Genomic DNA, 19,953 nt, shown 5'->3' on the forward strand with positions numbered 1-19,953 from the left:
TTCCAGAAGCGGTGCTTGCCTCGCTCTGGTTGGACTGGAGGGAAGCAGCACAGTCAAGGCAGCCAAAGAAGCTACTGGTTAGCATCGTGCGGCTAATGCTAACTAACCCTAAAAAGGTGGGAGAGAGAGACGAGAAGGGCCTTTTTTCTTTTAATTTAATGGATCTAAACTAGAACCCCCACTCCGGATTCCGTGTCAGTGATATCATGCGTGTGTAGGTCCTGGATCGGCTGTGAAATTACTGGATTCTTTCCCGTTTTTCCCCCGGACGGATTGGTGGGAGAGGGGGACATGGAGACGGTGTGTGACCGCACATCTGTCACTTCTTATGCGCCAGGTTTGCGCCAGCAGCCGCTCTGAGAGCCAGAGAGAGAGAGGTCCGGAGAGAACAACCTTCACAACATTATATAATATAAATAAACCTACATAACACCAAATGCTAAATATAGATCCAGACGCAAAGGGGGGTTAATGATATAGTATCTAAATAAACACCACCACCACCTCCCCCTCATGTGGGACCCTCCAGTGCAGACCCCCAAGCTGAATTACTGCTGATCCAGTCTTGTCTTCCATTCATCCCCCCCTTTGCTGGGGGTCGTTACAATCAACAACACCAGAGGTTCCTGACCCGGTTCTAAAAGAAGGGTTCTTCTTCAGTCATGAACTACCAGCAGCATCTGGCCAACTCGGCCGCCATCCGGGCCGAGATCCAGAGGTTCGAGTCGGTCCACCCGAACATCTACTCTATCTACGAGCTGCTGGAGAGGGTGGAGGAGCCCCTGCTGCAGAACCAGATCAGGGAGCATGTCATTGCCATTGAAGGTAAGGCAAGGCTAGACTGCTGGCTGCTGCTGTGTGTGTGTGTGTGTGTGTGTGTGTGTGTGTGTGTGTGAGACACACACTGTGTGTCTGTCTGCTTAGGTGGTCCAGTGAATCCACACACACTGTTGGTTGTCCATAAAAAGCTGATGGTTAATTGCATTCATCTGGTGGTCTTCTCAATTTGAGCATATTTTGGTGGAGGACATCATATAACAATGCTACTACAACCTTTTTTGTTAAGGTTGATTCATAGTTCTTTTGTATTCTTATATTCATTTTTGTGATCAGAGCATCTCACAATTTAATTGATCTAGTGTTTGGTTGCCTGTTATTATTATTAGTAGGCGTGGCACGGCATAAACACAATCCTCATAAAAGTGTAGCCTCTAACCATTTTGGTTGGTTATAATAACTGCTCGAGACTCGAGAGTGTTCCAAATGCAACCATTTGCACCCTCAGAGTTTATTGCGTGGCATGTTTTTATTTGAAAATGGGTGATGTAATCCATTGTGTGGTTAATATCTTAACCTCATGACAGGCACATGGAAGGATAATGAAAATGAGCTATGATGATACCATGTCACGATGGTGATGCACACTTGGCTCCAAGCCACCACACCTGACTCCTTTGACCTTAGAACAATAACACACAGAAGTCTGTCTGTGTGGGGAATGGGGATTGTATTAAGTTAGCTAATATCTTTTTCTGTACAGTGTAAGCAGGCGTCATCAATATGTCCGTACACAGACAAATGTGTCTAACACTTGGCCTTGAAATGTTTGATTTTCTTCTTTTGATCCTAAGACCCAATTACTGAATATCAGTCTCCAGGTTTTCTTCAGAACATGTAGCTGGCCCGCAATTTGCAACTCTAGATTTTTTAATATAATTGGATGAATCTAGAGTTGCAATACCCTCCATTGACTCCCCATTCATCCAAATTGCATTTGTGATCTGCTTGTATTAAACAACGTTAAACTCACCAACATTGCAGCTGTAGGGAAAGCTTGAATTATACTCTTTCAATCTGCAAAGCGTTAGTTTCATAAAAATCCACGTAGACATGTTATGAGCTACTTTCTGTCAAGAAATTCTGTGCAGGTGATTCTTTGTGTTGGAGTTTGGAAGCACTTGTCGAAGTCACTGAACGGCCCTGCGTACTACCTGTTTTTGAAATTTGCACATCATGCAGGAGGCAGAAGCGCGACCCATTAATACAAATGAGTGCTTACAAACTCCACAAGAATCACCTGCACAGAATTTCTTGACAGAAAGTAGCTCATAACATGTCTACGGTGGATTTTTATAAAACAAACGCTTTGCAGATTGAAACAGGACAATTCCAGCTTTCCCTACAGCTGCAATGTTGGTGAGTTTAACGTTGTTTAATACAAGCAGATCGCAAATGCAATTTGGATGAATGGGGAGTCAATGGAGGGTATTGCAACTCGATTCATCCCATGATTATAAAAAAAAATCTAGAGTTGCAAATTGCGGTTACAGAACATGTATGACACTCATGTCACTATATGGCACATCGTATGTACCACTGGTACAGTGGATCTCAAATAATCTATTTTCAAGGACCCCCATAACATGAGCGTGTACAAATGGAACCAAATGGACCCATAGTGTTCATTTGGTTTAATTTATTTTGTACATTCTCAGTTTCTCAGAGTTACATTCAGCTCTTCACGTGTACAGGATATCTCGTAATGTTATTGTCTGCCCATTTTGTATTTGTGTATGTGGCTATTTTTATTATTATTTTTACAAAAATATCCACCACAAGCCAGCACAAATTAGTGAATAGCTGAACACACTTGGACGTAGTGGTAGTTTGGGAAAATATTAGTCCAAACGGGTGAAGGTGCAAGGTGAAGGCTTAGGCTTACGCTCACTTTCACACAGCTTTTCCTGAGCTGGATAAACCAGGTTATTGTGTTACATTATTACCCAACATGTTCACATTTCCTTGACAAATTTACCTTGTGGAATAACAACAATTGTATCTCACCTTCCTTATCTATGAATTCCTAGCTGTTTTACTGTTTGTTTACATTAACATTGGTTAGAAAGTAAAATCTGTGAAACCCATTATTATTTATTTCTATGTTGCATAATAATAATTAATAAGACTAACAATACGTTAAGCTTATAGACTTACTCTATATAGTGTTTATTCTGCATACTCAAAGATGCTTTTCTTGCTTTACAGAAAACGCGTAAAAGAAAATGGGTGCTGCAAAATATGACTAGGGCCAGTTAAAAATAGAACACGGTATGTACATTGTACATTGTACATTGTACAGACAGACAGACAGAAAGAAACGATCATATCTTTGTCGAGTTTAAGCTTGCCTCTTACACACAGTAGTATAGCATGGAGTAGCAGCAGAGAGAGTATAGTGCCGCGGTTCAGAAAGGAGCACGCACACAACACACACGCAGCGGCACAGATGTTGGAGCTACGTAACACAATAGTCAGTCGACACGCTTGTTCCTCTGTTTTCGCCCTCCCTCGCCTTCCATTTTCCCAGAGTTTGAGTGTCATGCTGTGACTCATAACCTACTTTAAGGGCTGGAAATAGCCCAAAACGGCAGCAGCAGTGGCGGGCATGAAAAATGCGGCTTCGCGCTTCACGGGCACACAGTACACAGATTGTGATGTACTGTAGCCCTCCTCAGACTGTGTGTGTTATGCAAGCAGCACTGTGGCCTGCGTGCCCTTGAGTTGCCTGTGAGTGTGAGGTCCTGCAGTGCCTGTATCGCGTGAGGCAGCAGGTACTGGCTTATTATTATGCATTGCAGGTGGAGGAGGACTGGACGGGCTGTGTCTGACTGTGTGCGCTTGCTTCAATGTCATCATCGAGACAAAATAGACAACATTAATACACTTGTTCTTAACTCGTATATGTTTCGATTTGTGTTGTATGATGGTGTGTAGAGAGGCCTGTCACCAGTTATTTTGCATAGTCCTTTTCATTCATCTGTTAAACAGTTTAATGACATGTACAGAAATGTCACGTTTCATCTTTTAACCACTTTCAACCTGGAGGCCCCTATTTTGGGTCATTTAGGGAAAAAAACATTTTCAAAAATAGCAAATCTGATCAACCAGCTCACCATGTGTTTATTAATTTGTGTATATTTGATATTGCCTTCACAAAGTCTAAAATCTCACGGTTGTGACACAGCCCCTGTGTGTGTGTGTGTGTGTGTGTGTGTGTGTGTGTGAGGTCCTGCGTTTCAGCGTGTTGCGTTATTTTGCCCGAGACCTCTGCAACTCCGCACCAAAAAAAAACATGTCCTTGGAGGGATGTTAGGGAACGTTTGCTTTGGCAAATACAGTGGATTTGATTCTAGTTATGTAGGTGAGATGAAGCCTAGCTAACATGAATCACACAGTGTCACTGATTCCCCCTGGCTTGCGAAGGTTTAATTTGCATTCATTCAGGGTGTGTGTGTGTGTGTGTGTGTGTGTGTGTGTGTGTGTTTATGTACATGAGCACACGTGTGTGGTGTGTACTTGTATTACTATACTTGTGAGAGCCAAATGTCCCCACAAGTCTAAACATAGACATTGTGAGGACAGTGGGTCCTGGTCCTCGTAAGATAACTGGTTGTTTGCTTTATGGTTCCAGAAGATATTGGGGGTGTTAAGCTTACAATTAGGAAATGATTCAGCCTCAGGTTGGGGTTAGGAGGATTAGACATTTTAGAAATTTGGTTAATAGGGGTTCGGGTTGGACTAGAAGAACCACACTGGTGTCATGCACCAAAAATAGCATATCTACAAGCTCTGCTATTGTCGTTGTTGGCGAATTGTCTATGGTTAAATGGCTTTTTTAATTTTTATTCACTCAATAAAATCACAGTCGTAAATGCCCCCACAAGTATCGTAGTACTGTGTGTGTGTGTGTGTGTGTGTGTGTGTGTGGGGGGGGGGGGGGGTGCGTGTGTGTGTGTGTGTGTGTGTGTGTGCGTGTGACTGCGTGTGTGTGTGTGTGTGTGTGTGAGAGTGCACATGAATGTCACTGTGAAGTGAATGGCTTCCTACTAACCATGTGACACTGACCCACTTTCTCAATGTCTGGCCTGGGAATGCTGGCAGTGTCAAGTGAAACCCGGCTCACCTTTTAGTGTCTTTTACAACAGATAATTGGGCTACATCGTTGGCTTTTGTGTCACATGGAAATCAGAAAAATCAGTAGGCTATCATTTTACTGACCAGGTGCAGTGGAGAGGCAGACATTCTGCGTTGTTAGCCATGCAGTAAGAGACCTCCACAGTCATGCATATTCACATACAGTACCTGCACTTGTTGTACAATAGAATTTGAATTGTATTCATTAAGTACAGGTCTAGGTTGAACCATGGGTGATTTGAGTCTGATCCTGACTTTGGGGAGTCCTAATGATGCGTCGGTACTGGGGTGCAAATGATCTAAAGTTCAATAAAAAGGCTGTAGACATAAACTCAATAGGACCTTAAGAAATGGCATATTTAATGATTACAAAATGGGACCACGTGAATATGAACAGCAAATGAACACATTTATATTGCACATCTATTATTCGCTCCATATCAGTCCGTTGGAGCGAGGCAGAGGTGTCGTCTGTCCTGGAGAGCTGACGTGTCTTCACTTTTTCAGACACCATCAAAATCTTTGTCTCACTGTGACCTTGATAAGCCCAGCTAGTGCACACTCTTATACGTAATGGTAAATGCTTTAAAGGTCTACTTTATCTCATCACTAACCAGGACCACCTATTACCAATGTTTTGATCGATATTCTGTCAAGAGAGTGCAGCAGCAACATCGTTAACAATTCGAAAACCTTGATTTCACACAAACATAACTTTATTCTAATTAAAATAAAGGCTACCATATACCCATTATGATCAATATCTTCTTTTATACAATTTAGGCATTTAGCAGGCGCTCTTAATCCAGAGTGACTTACATTAAGCAAGAACAAAAAGCATGGCGATACATCACATACATAAAAAGTAGTTATCATGAAACATGCGTAAGCTAAGAACGTAACACTGGAATATCTATATAATGAAACTATACATACAGGTATATACTTTAAAGTGCTATGTCTACATAAAATGCTATAAGTCTGCATAAAATGCTATCTAAGTCTACATAAAGTGCTATCTAAGTTACATAAGTTGAGCCTTTGCATATGCCTGTAAGGTCGCCGGGGCTAGGGCAAGTGCTACGGGCCATGATGGAGTCTGAGGTGGGTTTTCAGACTACGGCGGAAGATTCAGTCAACATATACATTTCTCTTCCTGTCTGAGGAGGCTCGGGTCCGTCCGTTGGTGTGCGTAACAGGATGCTCAGTGCAGAACAGATGTTCTACCGGTCTGTTGTGGCCGGTGTCCTCTTCTCTCTCTGCAGTTCCATGCTGTGGGGCTATGTCAACAAGAGGGACAGTAACAGGCTGAGCAAGCTAGCGAAAAAAAGGCCGGCTCTGTCATTGGACCTAAAACAGGATGGTGTGGAGTCTCTGTGTGTGTGTAGGAGGTGGTGGCTGAAAACCTAGTCTCGCGTTACCAGACTGTTGCCTCTCGCAAATTTCCAAATGCTTTCATCATACAGTCTGGAGCAACGGAAGAGCTGTCATGAGTAAAATATAAATATAAATATTATCCTAATATAAATATAAATCATCTAAGCATATATAGCTTGTTGCTTAGCAGAAAAGGAAATAAAATAATATGCTCTAAAGATATTTTAAAATATATTTTCAGATTTCGAGAGGTGTAGACTATATAGCATTCAGAGATTGTGGAATAGTTGTCTGGCTACGCGAGACTACTGAAAACCCAACCTTTCAGACTCCACCTTAGCCCGTAGCACTTGACCACTTGACCTGCTATCAGTTATGACGTCGTCCACGCAGCCTTGCTCTCATGCTTTTGTTACTTAATTAGGCTTGTTATTTCTTGACCACATGAATGTTAAAATTGAAATAGCTGATTATTATTTTGACAGTAATTGAGTTGACTAATGCTTGGTTATTTAGACAGATGCTATACAGTAGGTTCACCGTTTACCTGGTACAGTATGCTACAGTTTCAAATGTACAGATTGTATTTCGAGAGTGATTGATTGATTGATTGCCTGATGCTCGGTTCTTGGTTTATTGAGGCACTACCATAGACTGTAAAAAATATGGACAAAGCGTTCCCCGGGTCTAACATGAACGTAAAATGAAGCCTGATTCTAATGCACTGTAAATCGCCATCTTTCTAGATCCGTTTTGGACCAGCTGGCCATTGGCTGGCTCCGTTTGGGTCCAGCTGGCCATTGGCTGCCCAGACAACGAGGCGGGACTTCCCCCCTTCTTCTCCGTTGGTTTTTATTTTGACTCGAGTGGGAGGAGTAGACTCTTGAGTGGGAGGGGAATCCCGATCATAGACGGTAACGGTAGCCACGCCCCTCAGAACATACGCAACTTTATGGTCATTATTTTAATTAATGGGACCATAATTTACCAAAAAGAATATTATGACATTAGAAATGAGACTTTAAACTAGTGACTGGAAGAAGAAAGTATTCATGACCATGTTTATTAAGGTAATACAGTCTAGGTGAAGTTGGGCCAAAATACATGGGCCTCTATGGAGCTATGGGGCTTTTTGGGTCCAGTCCAGCGCCACAACAGGCCATTATATGAACTACCGATTTCAAATGAGGCTTCACGAAATATCTGGCATTTTAAGTGGGTGTTTACTGTTTAGTACTGTTTACCCTTGCACAAGGGCAAGTCGGTACCAGCGGTGAACGCAGATTCATCCTTCCCTGTACGGAAGACTGACAGGCTGGGTCAGTCCTTCATGTGAGACAGTGACACTAACATCCACTAAACAGAATCAGACTCTTTATTGTGACATCACAATTGAATTGTCACATCACAGTCTGGGCTTACAGGTGTAAATCTGTTGGTGTTTGTTTTTGTGCTATAGCTCCATCATTCTGGTTGTGTTACAAGGCGTCCCTCCTGCCCGCCCGGTCCGCGGTCGAATGACCAACATGACTGGTTCTCTTATGACTCGTCGTGTCCCCGTGGACTAAACTCTGACTCTGACTAATGACGATGTGACTCTTGTACTTCTGTCTCTGTACATTTCAATGCTCACACACACACACACACACACACACACACACACACACACACACACACACACACACACACACACACACACACACACACACACACACACACACACACAAAAGCCCTTTGCCGAGACCACCAACAGTGAAAAGTGAACCTGTTGCCGCTTGCTTTTGCACCTGGACTTGTCCTGTCAAGGGAAAGCATAAGACCCGGTACTGGAGTGGTAGCAGTGCTGGACCCCGGACTGGACTGGCCTGGACTGTCATTAGTGGGAGATTATCCCAGGCCAACCAGCTGAGTGCTGGTACCATGCCAGCCACCTTGGCAGCTAGCCAGGCTTTACTGCACCCTCTAGCGACATTGCTGTTGTTCTAGTAAGCTGTAGGTCAACACTGGTTCTCAACGGGGTGTCTGGGGACCCCTAGGGGTCCTTGGCGGGGAGGTCGCCAGCAAATGTTTTCTTTTTTTACTATAATTTTTATCCCACGGTTTTGCAACCCATTTTTTTCACTGTGTCAATTATCTAATGTAATCCTGGGCGCTACACTTCCTCTGCCAACCTGGGGGGGGGCAGCGGACTGACCTCATGCTTCGCCAGCTAAATGATTGATGGTTTTAGTTGGGAACCAAATGGACACTGCTGTAACTGGTCTGTAACTCAGAGACTGTACAAATGGGCCCTTGTGAGTCGATTTGGTACCTTTTTTACTTAGTTAATAAGTAATAAGTAAACCAGTGGTTCTCTTTTAGGCCGCGACCCCTAACAATTTCAGATTTGATCGGGGGCCCTGAAGCATTGCATTTTGTTTGAGTTGGCTTTACACGGTTCCACAGATAAATATTGTGAAAATAGCCGATCTACAATAGCCGATCTACAAGGCCAATAACGCTTCACGTTGTGAGCTTGTAGAACTTTCACAATTACTGCCTCTTTCTGACCAGTCTTTATAGTGTAGTTTGTTGATTTAAATTGTCACACATCCCCATGAGGGGCCCAACCCACAGGTTGAGAAGCACTGCAGTAAACAACAGTAAACTAAACACCCAATCTAACTCAGTATATTCTCACGCTGCTCGGACTGTAACAGAGACTGTATTATTACAAATATCACATTCCTTCTATTAACATTCTCCTTTGTGTGTCCGTCCGCGGTGCTGTCAGGACTCAGGACATCTCTCGGCTCACATTAGCGTCCAGAAGCCCTGGTGAGAGATGGCATTTACTCAAGTACTGTACTTGGGTTACAATGTTTTCTTTACTGGACAACTGGAGTATTTCCAATATTAAATGTATTCAAAATTCAATTCAATGTGACCATACTTGGTATTGGTCACTACATCTCAGAGGCAAATATCATACTTTTACCCCTATCATTAATTATAGTTTAAAACTTTTAGTTACTATACTGTAGTTATTGTTTCCGACAAAACATACATTACCCACTTCAGCCCTATATTATATATATATATATATATATATATATACACATACATACACGATTACACGTGTGAAAACGTACTTGTGAAGCGGGACATTCTGCATAATGAGTACTTTCTACTTTTGGTACTTTTTAAGAACATTTTGTCACCAATACTTTTGTACTTTTACTCGAGTAAAGTTTGAATTGCAGACTTTTTACTTACTTACTGTACATTGCTGGCGTATTGATACTTTTACTGAAGTACAACAACGATTACATTTTTCCACCACCGCGGTCCAACAGCTTCTATAAGTGGTTTGTTCAACACAGCTGCTCACTGGACGGTCTTTGTCTCCACTTTTCCTTTTGTGTTTATGTTATTATCAGCTGGCCAGTCTTCTGTCATTAACTCACCATGTGGCCTATTTACACCAAAGCCGCCTGTAAACTCTGCCAGGGTGTGTGTGTGTGTGTGTGCGTGTGCGTGTGTGTGTGTTTTGTAGGCTACTTGTGTTACTAAACTTGTGTGAGGAAGCCAAATGTTCCTGGCTGCAACTTTTAGTTAAATTGACATGTTTAAGATTTTACAGTGTAGATTCAGTGCTCACGTTATAGTTTGGTTCTGTGGTTCTGCCTGATATAATGTTTTTGGCAGCACATTTTTGTTTTAGTCGTAGTCTCTTGAATAGTTTTCATTTAGTTTCAGTCACATTTTATAGTCACCTGGAATGCTTTAGTGTTAGTCTAGTTTTCGTCGACTAAATATCATAAGATTTATCACCGTGGTGATAAGCGACTGACCGCATGTACACCCACACACACATCTCTCTGTTTTTAGTTTAGTCACCTTAACACCTACAACTAGACTTGTATGAATAGGCTGTACAGTAACCGATTTTGGTGTTTTAAGCATTATATTATACAGATCTACAAGCTTGTAGATCTGCTATTTTTGAAAAATGTGGGGGGGTCCGGCCTCAGTCCAAAACGGGTTAAGAGTCCCCTTGGACCCCGTGTGGCTCCCCGACACCACGTTGGGAAACGGACCATGTGTGGCTCCCCGACCCCACGTTGGGAAACGGACCATGTGTGGCTCCCCGACACCACGTTGGGAAACGGTGGCCTAATAGAATAAGCAGCGTGTTTGTGTGCAGAGATTAGAGACTCACGTTGGGATTTGTGAGTGTGTTTTCCTTCACCGCTGCAGTGCCCCATGCAGTCACGCACACACCACCTTGAATGGCGTGCGTGTGTGTGTGTGTGTGTGTGTGTGTGACTGTGTGTGTGTGTGTGTGACATAATGGTAAATCTGCTGTGAAATGCGATCCGCCGCACACCCCCAAACCACCCCCCCCCCCATCTCTGACCAACCCACAACTGTAGGAGACCTGATGGAATGACTGATATACAGAGAGAGAGAGAGAGAGAACCTACACTGTACATGATGTAATCGGATGCTTTTCAATGGATTGCCACTTTCGGTGCACACTGTCTCACACAGACCTCCTACGTATTGTTTTGGTATTTGTACTGTACGTTAAATCTGCTATTTTTGAACAGTCCCTAACATTTTAGTCTAGTTTTTATTTGTTGACGAAAATCTACTATCAGTTTTAGTCATCATAGCTTAGTTTTCATATAGTTTAGTTTTCATATAGTTTCCATTTAGTTTTTTGTCAGTGAAAAAAGGTAGTCGACGAACATTTTTCGTCATAGTTTTAGACTAATTCAACACTGCATAGGAGAATATTTAAAAAATACAAATAGCAATGATTCAGGCCTACTGACTGACTGACTACGTAGACGAGTTTAGCGATAGAGCTGATGCTATAATGTTCACAGACTCCGGTTAGCATCAAGCCTGCTTTATACTTAAGTTGCCCACTGGTGTTGTAAATAGCAGATATACAAGCTCACAACGCGTTACGTCTGTGACAGGGTTGCGAGTTTGTAGATCTGCTATTTACTGAGCACCAGTGTTGATTTTGACAGCAAACAATGCCTGTTTTTACACTTGGTTGCATGCTGAAAATAATATACAAGCTCACAAGAAACGTGTCTCGCTGTTCTTATAGTTTTAGTCATCATCATAGCTAGTTTTGATTTAGTTTTTATATCGTTTTCGTCAGTGAAAAATGGTAGTCACAGAACATTTTTCATCATAGTTTTTAGTCCCCGAAATCAACACCGGCACCGGCACCGCAACTACGAGGTTTTCCTCTGCAGCTGCACCACTGTTGTTGTAGGCTATGTCAACACCAGCCACATTTACTACCCTCTACACGTGTGAGCTTGCTCCACTTGTTTCAATTCAACTCCCAGTTTCAATGTCTTGGCACCGTGCGCTCATCCCCCTGGCAGTGGAAGAATGATTTACTGTATACCCATATTAAAGAGCTTCTTGAGTTGAATCGCTCTATAGCCATCATCATCATCCTCCTCCACTCCCCGCTGAAGAGCCATTATGCAATGGCCCCGTACGCTGATTGACATCACATCATAATGACATGCAACAACAACAACAACAAAGGCTGGGGGGTGGCTTTTAAACGACGCTGCTGCTCTGTAAAGCCGTTACGTAACCGTATAGTGCCGGCCGGATGCAACGCTCCGGGTGGCTGTCAGTGTCCATGCAGCAGTGTTGTTTTTGGCAGCCGATTTTAGTTTTTAGTCGTAGTCTCGAATAGTTTTCATTTAGTTTCTAAATCTACAGTTGATTTAGTGAACTAAAATGTATTTTGGCGGAGCCTTGATGCCGTCGTAATGGCTGATTTTACACTTGCCGATCTACAAGCTCACAACGCATCGCAGTGTGACGCGTTGTCAGCATGCAACCAAGTGTAAAATGACTTATACTGGATGGCTTGTCCACTAGTCCCTTCCTAACATTTTAATCTAGTTTTTATTTGTTGACGAAATTCTCAATATATTTAGTCTTAGTTTTAGTCATCATAGCTTAGTTTTCATTTAGTTTCCATTTAGTTTTCTCCAGTAAAAACAGGTAGTTTTAGTCGACAAAATAGCCATGCATTGCAGCCAGTTCAGCGAGAGGAGGAACCACAAGTTGGGGATTTGGGTGGGATTCAGACCTAAGCCAGTAGCACTGCATGGTCCATAATGGGATCTAATGCAGTGGTTCTCAAACTAACCCCCCAAATAAATGTTTATTTGGCTGCGCGGACCCCTGCCTGGAAAATATTTAGTGCCAGGGACCCCCACCCCGGCCCATGCAAGATTTGTGTTGTTAAAATGTTATAAAAGCGGATGTTACAAGCTCATTGTGAGCCTCTGCATATGCATAGGCTATTTTCAAATACGGATGTATTATACTGTTGGGTTGAAGTGGTTGAACTGTTTTTTGAGTGGTACAACCACTCCTATAGACAGCTATGTGTGTGGCTGGGTATGTCTGTCCCTGTGTCCCTGGGTCTGTCCCTGTGTCCCTGGCTGTGTCCGAGCACGAAAATAGCGTTGTAGCGTTTGTTCACCGCCAAGTGTCACTATTGCACAGCCTATAACACACAGACACACACAGACCAGGGAGGAGGGCTAGTACAGTACAGCACAGCACAGCACAGCACAGCACAGCACAGCACAGCACAGCACCACTTCAGACGGGTCTGATTTTGATAATTTTGCAGGGAACACCCTGGAAAGGACTAACTTTCTGCACGTGGTAGCATTAAAAGATAAACTATGAATCAGGCTTTTAAGCCTACATGTTGGTCTTGCATAGGCTAAATCACATCCACTGGAGCATTTCCTGCCTTTGTCTTGCATTGAGAGATCACGTTGTCCTTTTTAAAGCAGTGGTTTTCAAAGTGCGGATCCACACTTTGACGTTCCAGATAGGGCTCCCTAGAATAGATGATTTGATAGGAACCAAGTTGACCCTTAGTCTGTAACTCTAGTATCCATTCCGTTCCCTCTCTAGTCTCTGTACACACCACAGAGAGAGGTAATCCACAGCTCACCTGCCAGAAAACTCAGGTGACGTGCTTGAGCCGTAGGGAACCAAATGCACCCTCAATGCTGTGCAAAAACACCTGACCTTCTCTGTATACAGTGTATAGTCTCTATAAACTCAGAGTTAAATTAACTCCTAAATTAACTGATTTTATCTCCGTCCCTGGCTCGCAAGCGACGGAGATAAAAACCGCAAGCCTTTGTGTTCGAGCACTTGACCCTCTCAACGCAGTACAGGCACGTCACTGCTGAGATATCACCCCTCATCTCTCTCTCTCTCCCTCACAGTCACACTCATCCTTTGTTCTACACTCCAGCCATCACTCATTCCTCTAACCCTCCCACGCTCTGCGCGGCGGCCATAATGTCCTCCCCTGAAGTGGTGGTTATGCCGGCGGTCTCCATTTCCCCCACACTTGTTGGGTTCTTCACCACATCACTCTGTCAGAAGAGTGCTTTTCTCATTAAGCCTAATGTACTCTCTCTCTCTCTCCCCGCTGATAAAACGGTCTGTCGTGTGAAATATTAGCGGACATCTCCCGCCCGGCTAATAACCCATTCCGTCTCGCCGTCGTGCACTTCATTATGTTTTGTTGTTTAAAACTAGAGTGCTGAATGCTGATGTAATGGCTGATTATAACCCCGCCGATCTGGCCACGAGGACTAGTGCATGATGGTGCATAATCTTAGCTGGGAAATGGAATCTGTCACTGTGTGCGGAGGATCAACATTTCATCTGGCTGTGTGTGGAGGTTTATGTCACTGCCTGGTGCTCAAAGTGGGGTACGGGGACCCCCAAGGGTTATTGGTTGGGTTCTATAAGGTCTTCAGCAAACGGTTTACCCTTTTTCCCCCGCTTATGGTTTTAAAAATGTGGACACATCGTGACAAATCCTCTCTTATGGAGGTCCATGGCACAAAATCCTTGGGGCTGCCAAATAAATATATTTTTTGGTGGTTCTTGACATGAACATGTTTGAGAACCACTGGTTCAGAGTGAATGTTTTTTAGGGGGGAAAGTACCAGGAAAGTCACAGGAATGAGAGCTATAGAGGTTTAAAGGATTCTAGCCACCACACCTCCTAGTATTGACTATTATCGTAGGGATATAGGCTATGGAGGAGATGTGTGCTGCTGCAGATTCTGCACAAACAAGGGACTAAATGCATTTCGCTCCTATGCCACACAAATGTGGAACGCCCTACCAAGTACCAATCAGTCATTAAGACATGTGAATCCCTTGACTCCTTCAAAACCGCTCTCAAAGGGCACCTACAGACGGCTGAAGTTCGAAACTGGCCCCCGTAAAATCTGATTTCCTCCCCACCCACCCCTTTTTCCCCTCACTGTATATGTTTCCCCCCCCCGTTTTACCTCCTCTATGATGATTTCCTGTTTTTGGCTTTATATATAAGTGTATATTTGTACGTCTCTAAATGTTATGATGAATTGAAAACGGTGGACCCTCTTGTAAACAAGTGTAATGCTTTATGGTGTCGTCCACTCACAGTTAACAGTTTTATGTATTGAGTTGCGCTTGAAATATACTGTAATTCTGCAAACTGTTAATAGTAGGGCTCTAGTCTAAACCACTTAACCGCCTCATCTCTAAGAGCTGAGATCTTTATGGCGTGCTCCGTGTATTGTGTTTTTTTACATGCACACTAATGTGCCAACCATACCCACAATAAGGCAATAATGGTTATGTAAACATCTGAATATCTGATTTAAAAAATGTAAGATTTCAGGTTGAGAAAGCGAATACTAATAATGTTATGCAGGTTGTTGTTGTTGTTTGTTGTTACGTCCAGAGACTAAACGCTGCTATTCGGTAATTTAATTCCATAAGCCTGATTTATATACTTAGTCGCACACACACTGGTACTGGTAGCAGATCTACAAGCTCACAATTTGTTACATTTGTGATGTGTTTTTTTTGAGCTTGTAGATCTGCTATTTACACACACACACACAGACACACACACACACACACACACACACACGCTCTGAAGGACCTCATCGTCTCTGCTGCTGCATGAAATCTGTCAGTTGATTCGGGCTACAAACTATCCATTATTTCCTTTAGCGATTATTCTGTGAACGAAAATACATCGCATGGATGTACCTGGGACGTATCCTCAGTGATGTATCCCAAGGTCATTGGGGTTCCTGGTCTCGCAAACATCATACTAGGGTGACCCAGCTGGGGTGATCAAGTCCCAACTTACGTCCCAGTAGCTACCCTTGATCAGTCCCACTAGGGAAAGACCAGAGCCACACAATCCGTTATGACCACTCCGGAACTACTCTGCCGGGGCTGGGAGGTACAATTCTGGCAAGTGGAGGGACTAGGCTCTGTGGGTTGACTCCAGTCCGGTACCCTCCTACGTCTCACCAGGAGTACAGCTAGGACCTGTGCATTGCACCAGACTCCCAGCACCAGACACTTCATTCAGGAGTGGTGGTGGATTCTTGAGCCGCAATGGTTCCGCAGGATCCGCTTGCGGCTCAAATGGCCCTCCTAAAGGCCTCACCTGTAGGCTGGGGCGCCAACCCATACTGCTCCCGGGGTGCCATCTACATTCCGGCTGTCACCCGTCTCTCTGTCAGTTACTTCTTCCATTATTGAATAATCGAGAAGCAGGAGGAGGTGTTTAAAAAAAACAAAAAACAAAACACCTCCTATATATTATATATATTTATATTTTGATTACCTGCTTAAGCCTATTGTATACTTATCTAGAAGCTCATAACGCAACTATTTAAATGCTATTTTAATGTGTCCTCAACCTTTGTTTTTCTTTTAATAATCAATTAAATCGATTAGTTTGAACTGTTGCATCCCTAAACACAGATTCTATTTGTGAGCTGTCTGTCTCCTCTCTGGGATCAGTTTATAATCTCTGGGATCATAAACTGTTTTGATTGTTGCTGCTGGTGGTGTCGCATTTATTGCATTCACAGCTCCTCCACCACACGCCTCTCTCTCTCCTCCCTTGTCACTTCAAACGACAGAGAGAAGACCAGTGTTAAAGGGTTAGGCGTTTCGTTTTGTTTCATTTTGTTTCATTTAGTTTTTTTTTTTGGTTGCAGAAATCCTCTATGGCAGTGGTTCCCAAACGTTTTCATGTCAAGGACCCCCAAATTGACACTAATCAGCCCACGGACCCCCATTTGAAAAGATATGCCAGGGACCCCCATAAGAGAAGATTATGGCTCTAGCAGTGATTCTCAACCCTTTTAATTTGAAGGACCTCCAGTTTGACATGCATTAGTCTACAGACCCCCATTTAATGTCATTTCTATCTCTGGGACCCCCAATTTATATTGTAAAATCAATGTTAAATTGAACTCTGAGAGTGTACAAATGGAAATTGTGCTAATCTTACATATAGTATAAAGTAGACTTCAGTCATCAGCTAGAATAGATGCAACACGCCGTTGGCATGTATATCTGCCCATGTTTGACAAGGAAGGGACACCATTATTTTCCTTGGAGCCCTCCTTATTACTTACATAATATGACAAGGGCACATGCGCCTGTTTTTCACATACCACTTAAGCCCTAACATACTCGTATGATGAATAGGGAAAAATAGCAGATCTACCAGCTCACAAACAACATCTCGCACCGTGACGTGAGCTTTTTGTGAGCTTGTAGATCTTCAATTTTTGATTACATTACTTTCATCAGAGTGCTTCACAATGCGGCGTGGGAGAGTTATCTATTATTTTGTGCAGCATTGGGACTTCCTCCAAAACAGCCAACAGCCTCACAACAAGCCCCTGTGATCTTTGAGCCCCCCACCCCCAAGGGAGCCCCCCGGACCCCATGGGTTGGTAAAACACTGCTATGGCTTGTGAAGCAGTGTTGTTTTTGACAGCACATTTTGATTTTAGTTTTAGTCGTCTCTTGATTAGTATACATTAAGTTCTAGTCACATTTTTGTCACCTGAAATGTTTTAGTGTTTTAGTTTTTGTCGACTAAATATCATAAGATTTTAGTTGACTGAATCTACAGTTGATTTAGTCGACTAAAATTTATTTTGCCGGGCCTTGATGCCATCGTAACACACTGTTTTTACACATTGTGAGCTTGTGAGTTTGTATATCGGCTATTTTCAGCATGCAACCAAGTGTAAAATGACTTGTACTCGATCTCTTGTCCACTAGTCCCTTCCTAACATCTAGTCCCTTCCTAACAACGTCTAGTTTTTATTTGTTGTCAGTATGTTTAGTCGTAGTTTTAGTCATCATAGTGTCGTTTTGGTCTCAGCACTGCAGTGTGAAATGAGCCCCCAGTAATTATCCTCTGGGATTAGCCTCTAGATAATTGCATCTTTTCCACTGTGCTAATCCGAAGCCGATCGGTCGCATGGATCGGGATTTGTGCGTCTCCCCCCACCCCACCCCAACCCACGTCACCTGTGTGTGTGTGTGTGTGTGTGTGTGTGTGTGTGACGTGTGTGTGTGTTGGGGGGGCTAGCCTAGGACTATTGACACAGCAACTGACACAGCAATGATGTGTGTGTGTGTGTGTTGTTGTAAGTTCAATACATCTTGCAGAGATGGTAAAACGAATGTCGTTACATTCGTGTGCCAGCTTTACAGCGTGTCGCGTGTTCAAGTCCCGATCCTGATTAACTTTGCTGTGCCCATCTCTCTCTCCCCCTTTCCTGTCTACCTACTGTAATCTGTCAAATAAAGGCAACCCCCCCCCCCAAAAAAAAAACAACTGTCAGTTGTGGAAAAGAACTATGTACTCGGGTACTAGCCTGGAAACCAGACAAATCTGCCAGCGCAAAAAAAGGAAAAAAAGCCCTGGGCAGATTTGGTTTGGCCCCACTCGGTTGTGATTGATTGGATTTCGAGTCAGTTTGTAGGTTAGTAAATTTGACAAATCAAATTGGACATACTGCATAATGAGTAGTTTTACTTTTGTTACCTTTTGGTGTATATTTTGCTGCCAATACTTTTGGAATAATACAGTTAGTACTTTTGCTTGTAACAGAACTTTTCTAAATTGTGGTATTGCTACTCTTTACTGACGTTAAAAATAAATCAAGCCTCAAGAAAGTGTCTGTTGTGAGCGGGCCATGTGTATCCTCCAGCTCAGTGGCCTTGTGGTTAGAGTGTCCGCCCTGAGACTGAGAGGTCGGGGTTCAACTTCAATCCCCGGCCGGGTCATACCAAAGACTCTAAAAATGGGACCCAGACAGTGCCTCCCTGCTTGGCACTCAGCATCAAGGGTTGGATTGGGGGTAAGTCCCTGCGACATACTACTAGCGTCATGTCCAGGGGGTGTACTTGTACATCAAGCTGCCTCACGCTACAGAAACAGGAGATAGGCTCCTGCCCCTATGGGCCTCATGGGTCGGCAAAGCTACTTACTACATGTGTATCCTGTGTGTCACTGGGCTTAATGCATGGCTGCCCTGGTTCAAACGTCACTGCAGAATGGGAGAGTGGTCTAGAACTGTGGTTTTTAACCAGTGGTCCTTGAGGAGGGGGTTCCAGGTGGTCCCCATGCAGCTAAATGATGGAGAGTTGGACCCAAATGGACCCTTATAGATCTTTAAAGGTACATTCAGTGATTTCACTTAATTCAAATATCACTTATTTTTTGTTTTGTTGTGATAATCCTCCCTACTATAGAGTGTGCTCACCATATAAGGAGTTTCTCCCTGTCCCCAGTTAACCCCTGGGGGTCAAAAAAAACGTAGGTTTCGTTTTTGGCTAGGTGGCCCAGCCTTCATCCAAACAGGATAGAGAGTGGCCTTCCGCCAATCATGATCGAGCGGGGGCGAGCCTTGGTGTGTGTGCTGTTGGCCTGTTGCGTGTCTCCCCACTGTAGTGCTACTAGTGCGTGCATCTTGTTACTGTGCTGCCGGCCCTTTAATTGGGCCGCCTCAGCATCACGTTCACATGATTCACTTCATCCAATCACACACTCATTCCATCTTCATACCGGCTATTTAAACTGGAAGTTTGCACTGCTCAATCTGCTTGCTTGTTTGTTTGCTGCTGCACACACTGATACTGCAGCGCTGCTGTCTGCCTAAACTTTTGCTGCTCACCCTCCTCCACCCCAGCTACCACCCGTCTCACCCTCCTCCACACCAGCTATACGATACGGGGGAATCGGAGTCCCTATGGTTGGGACTGATGCGTTCGATCTGAGTACCTAAAAAGCATATCCAATGAATCGCCAAACCATAATAAATATGTTGCTCATTAATTCATTTTATATTCAATAAATAATATATTCCATCCATTCTTCAGTTGTCCTGACTGAACTAGAGTACTGCCTTTTGCTTTAGGCGGGACAAGCATAATAAAGATATACAGGAAGCGAGGACAGAGAACTTCCACCCGAGGGCCTTGAAGTGGATGTCAACCCAGGTGGTTTCAGGTCTACTGTAATTAATATGTCATCACAACATTCAAACTGCTGGACTCACCGCATCGCTATAGGCCTCTGTCACCATTACTACTCGCAATTATTTCAGATGAGGATGATGATAATCATTTCTTGCCTAATCATCACTCATTTCCATGTTTCAAAAATATTGGAAATAGCCCGGTGTGCCCTGTGATTGTCCC

The 19,953-nt window shown here is 43.5% G+C and overlaps 1 protein-coding gene across 1 annotated transcript in view; it reads left to right on the forward strand.

Moving 5' to 3' along the window:
• LOC310854237 (arf-GAP with GTPase, ANK repeat and PH domain-containing protein 1-like) overlaps positions 1-19,953 on the forward strand; it is a 285,203-nt gene that overhangs the window by 377 nt on the left and 264,873 nt on the right. Inside the window, 1 exon segment of the mRNA XM_083758803.1 lies at positions 1-825. This exon segment is cut by the window's left edge and continues 377 nt beyond it. Coding sequence (XP_083614929.1) covers positions 663-825 — 163 coding nt within the window. The 5' untranslated portion in view covers positions 1-662.

This window comes from Protomyctophum parallelum (assembly GCF_964188405.1).
Source record: "Protomyctophum parallelum genome assembly, chromosome: 23".
NCBI lineage: Eukaryota > Metazoa > Chordata > Actinopteri > Myctophiformes > Myctophidae > Protomyctophum > Protomyctophum parallelum.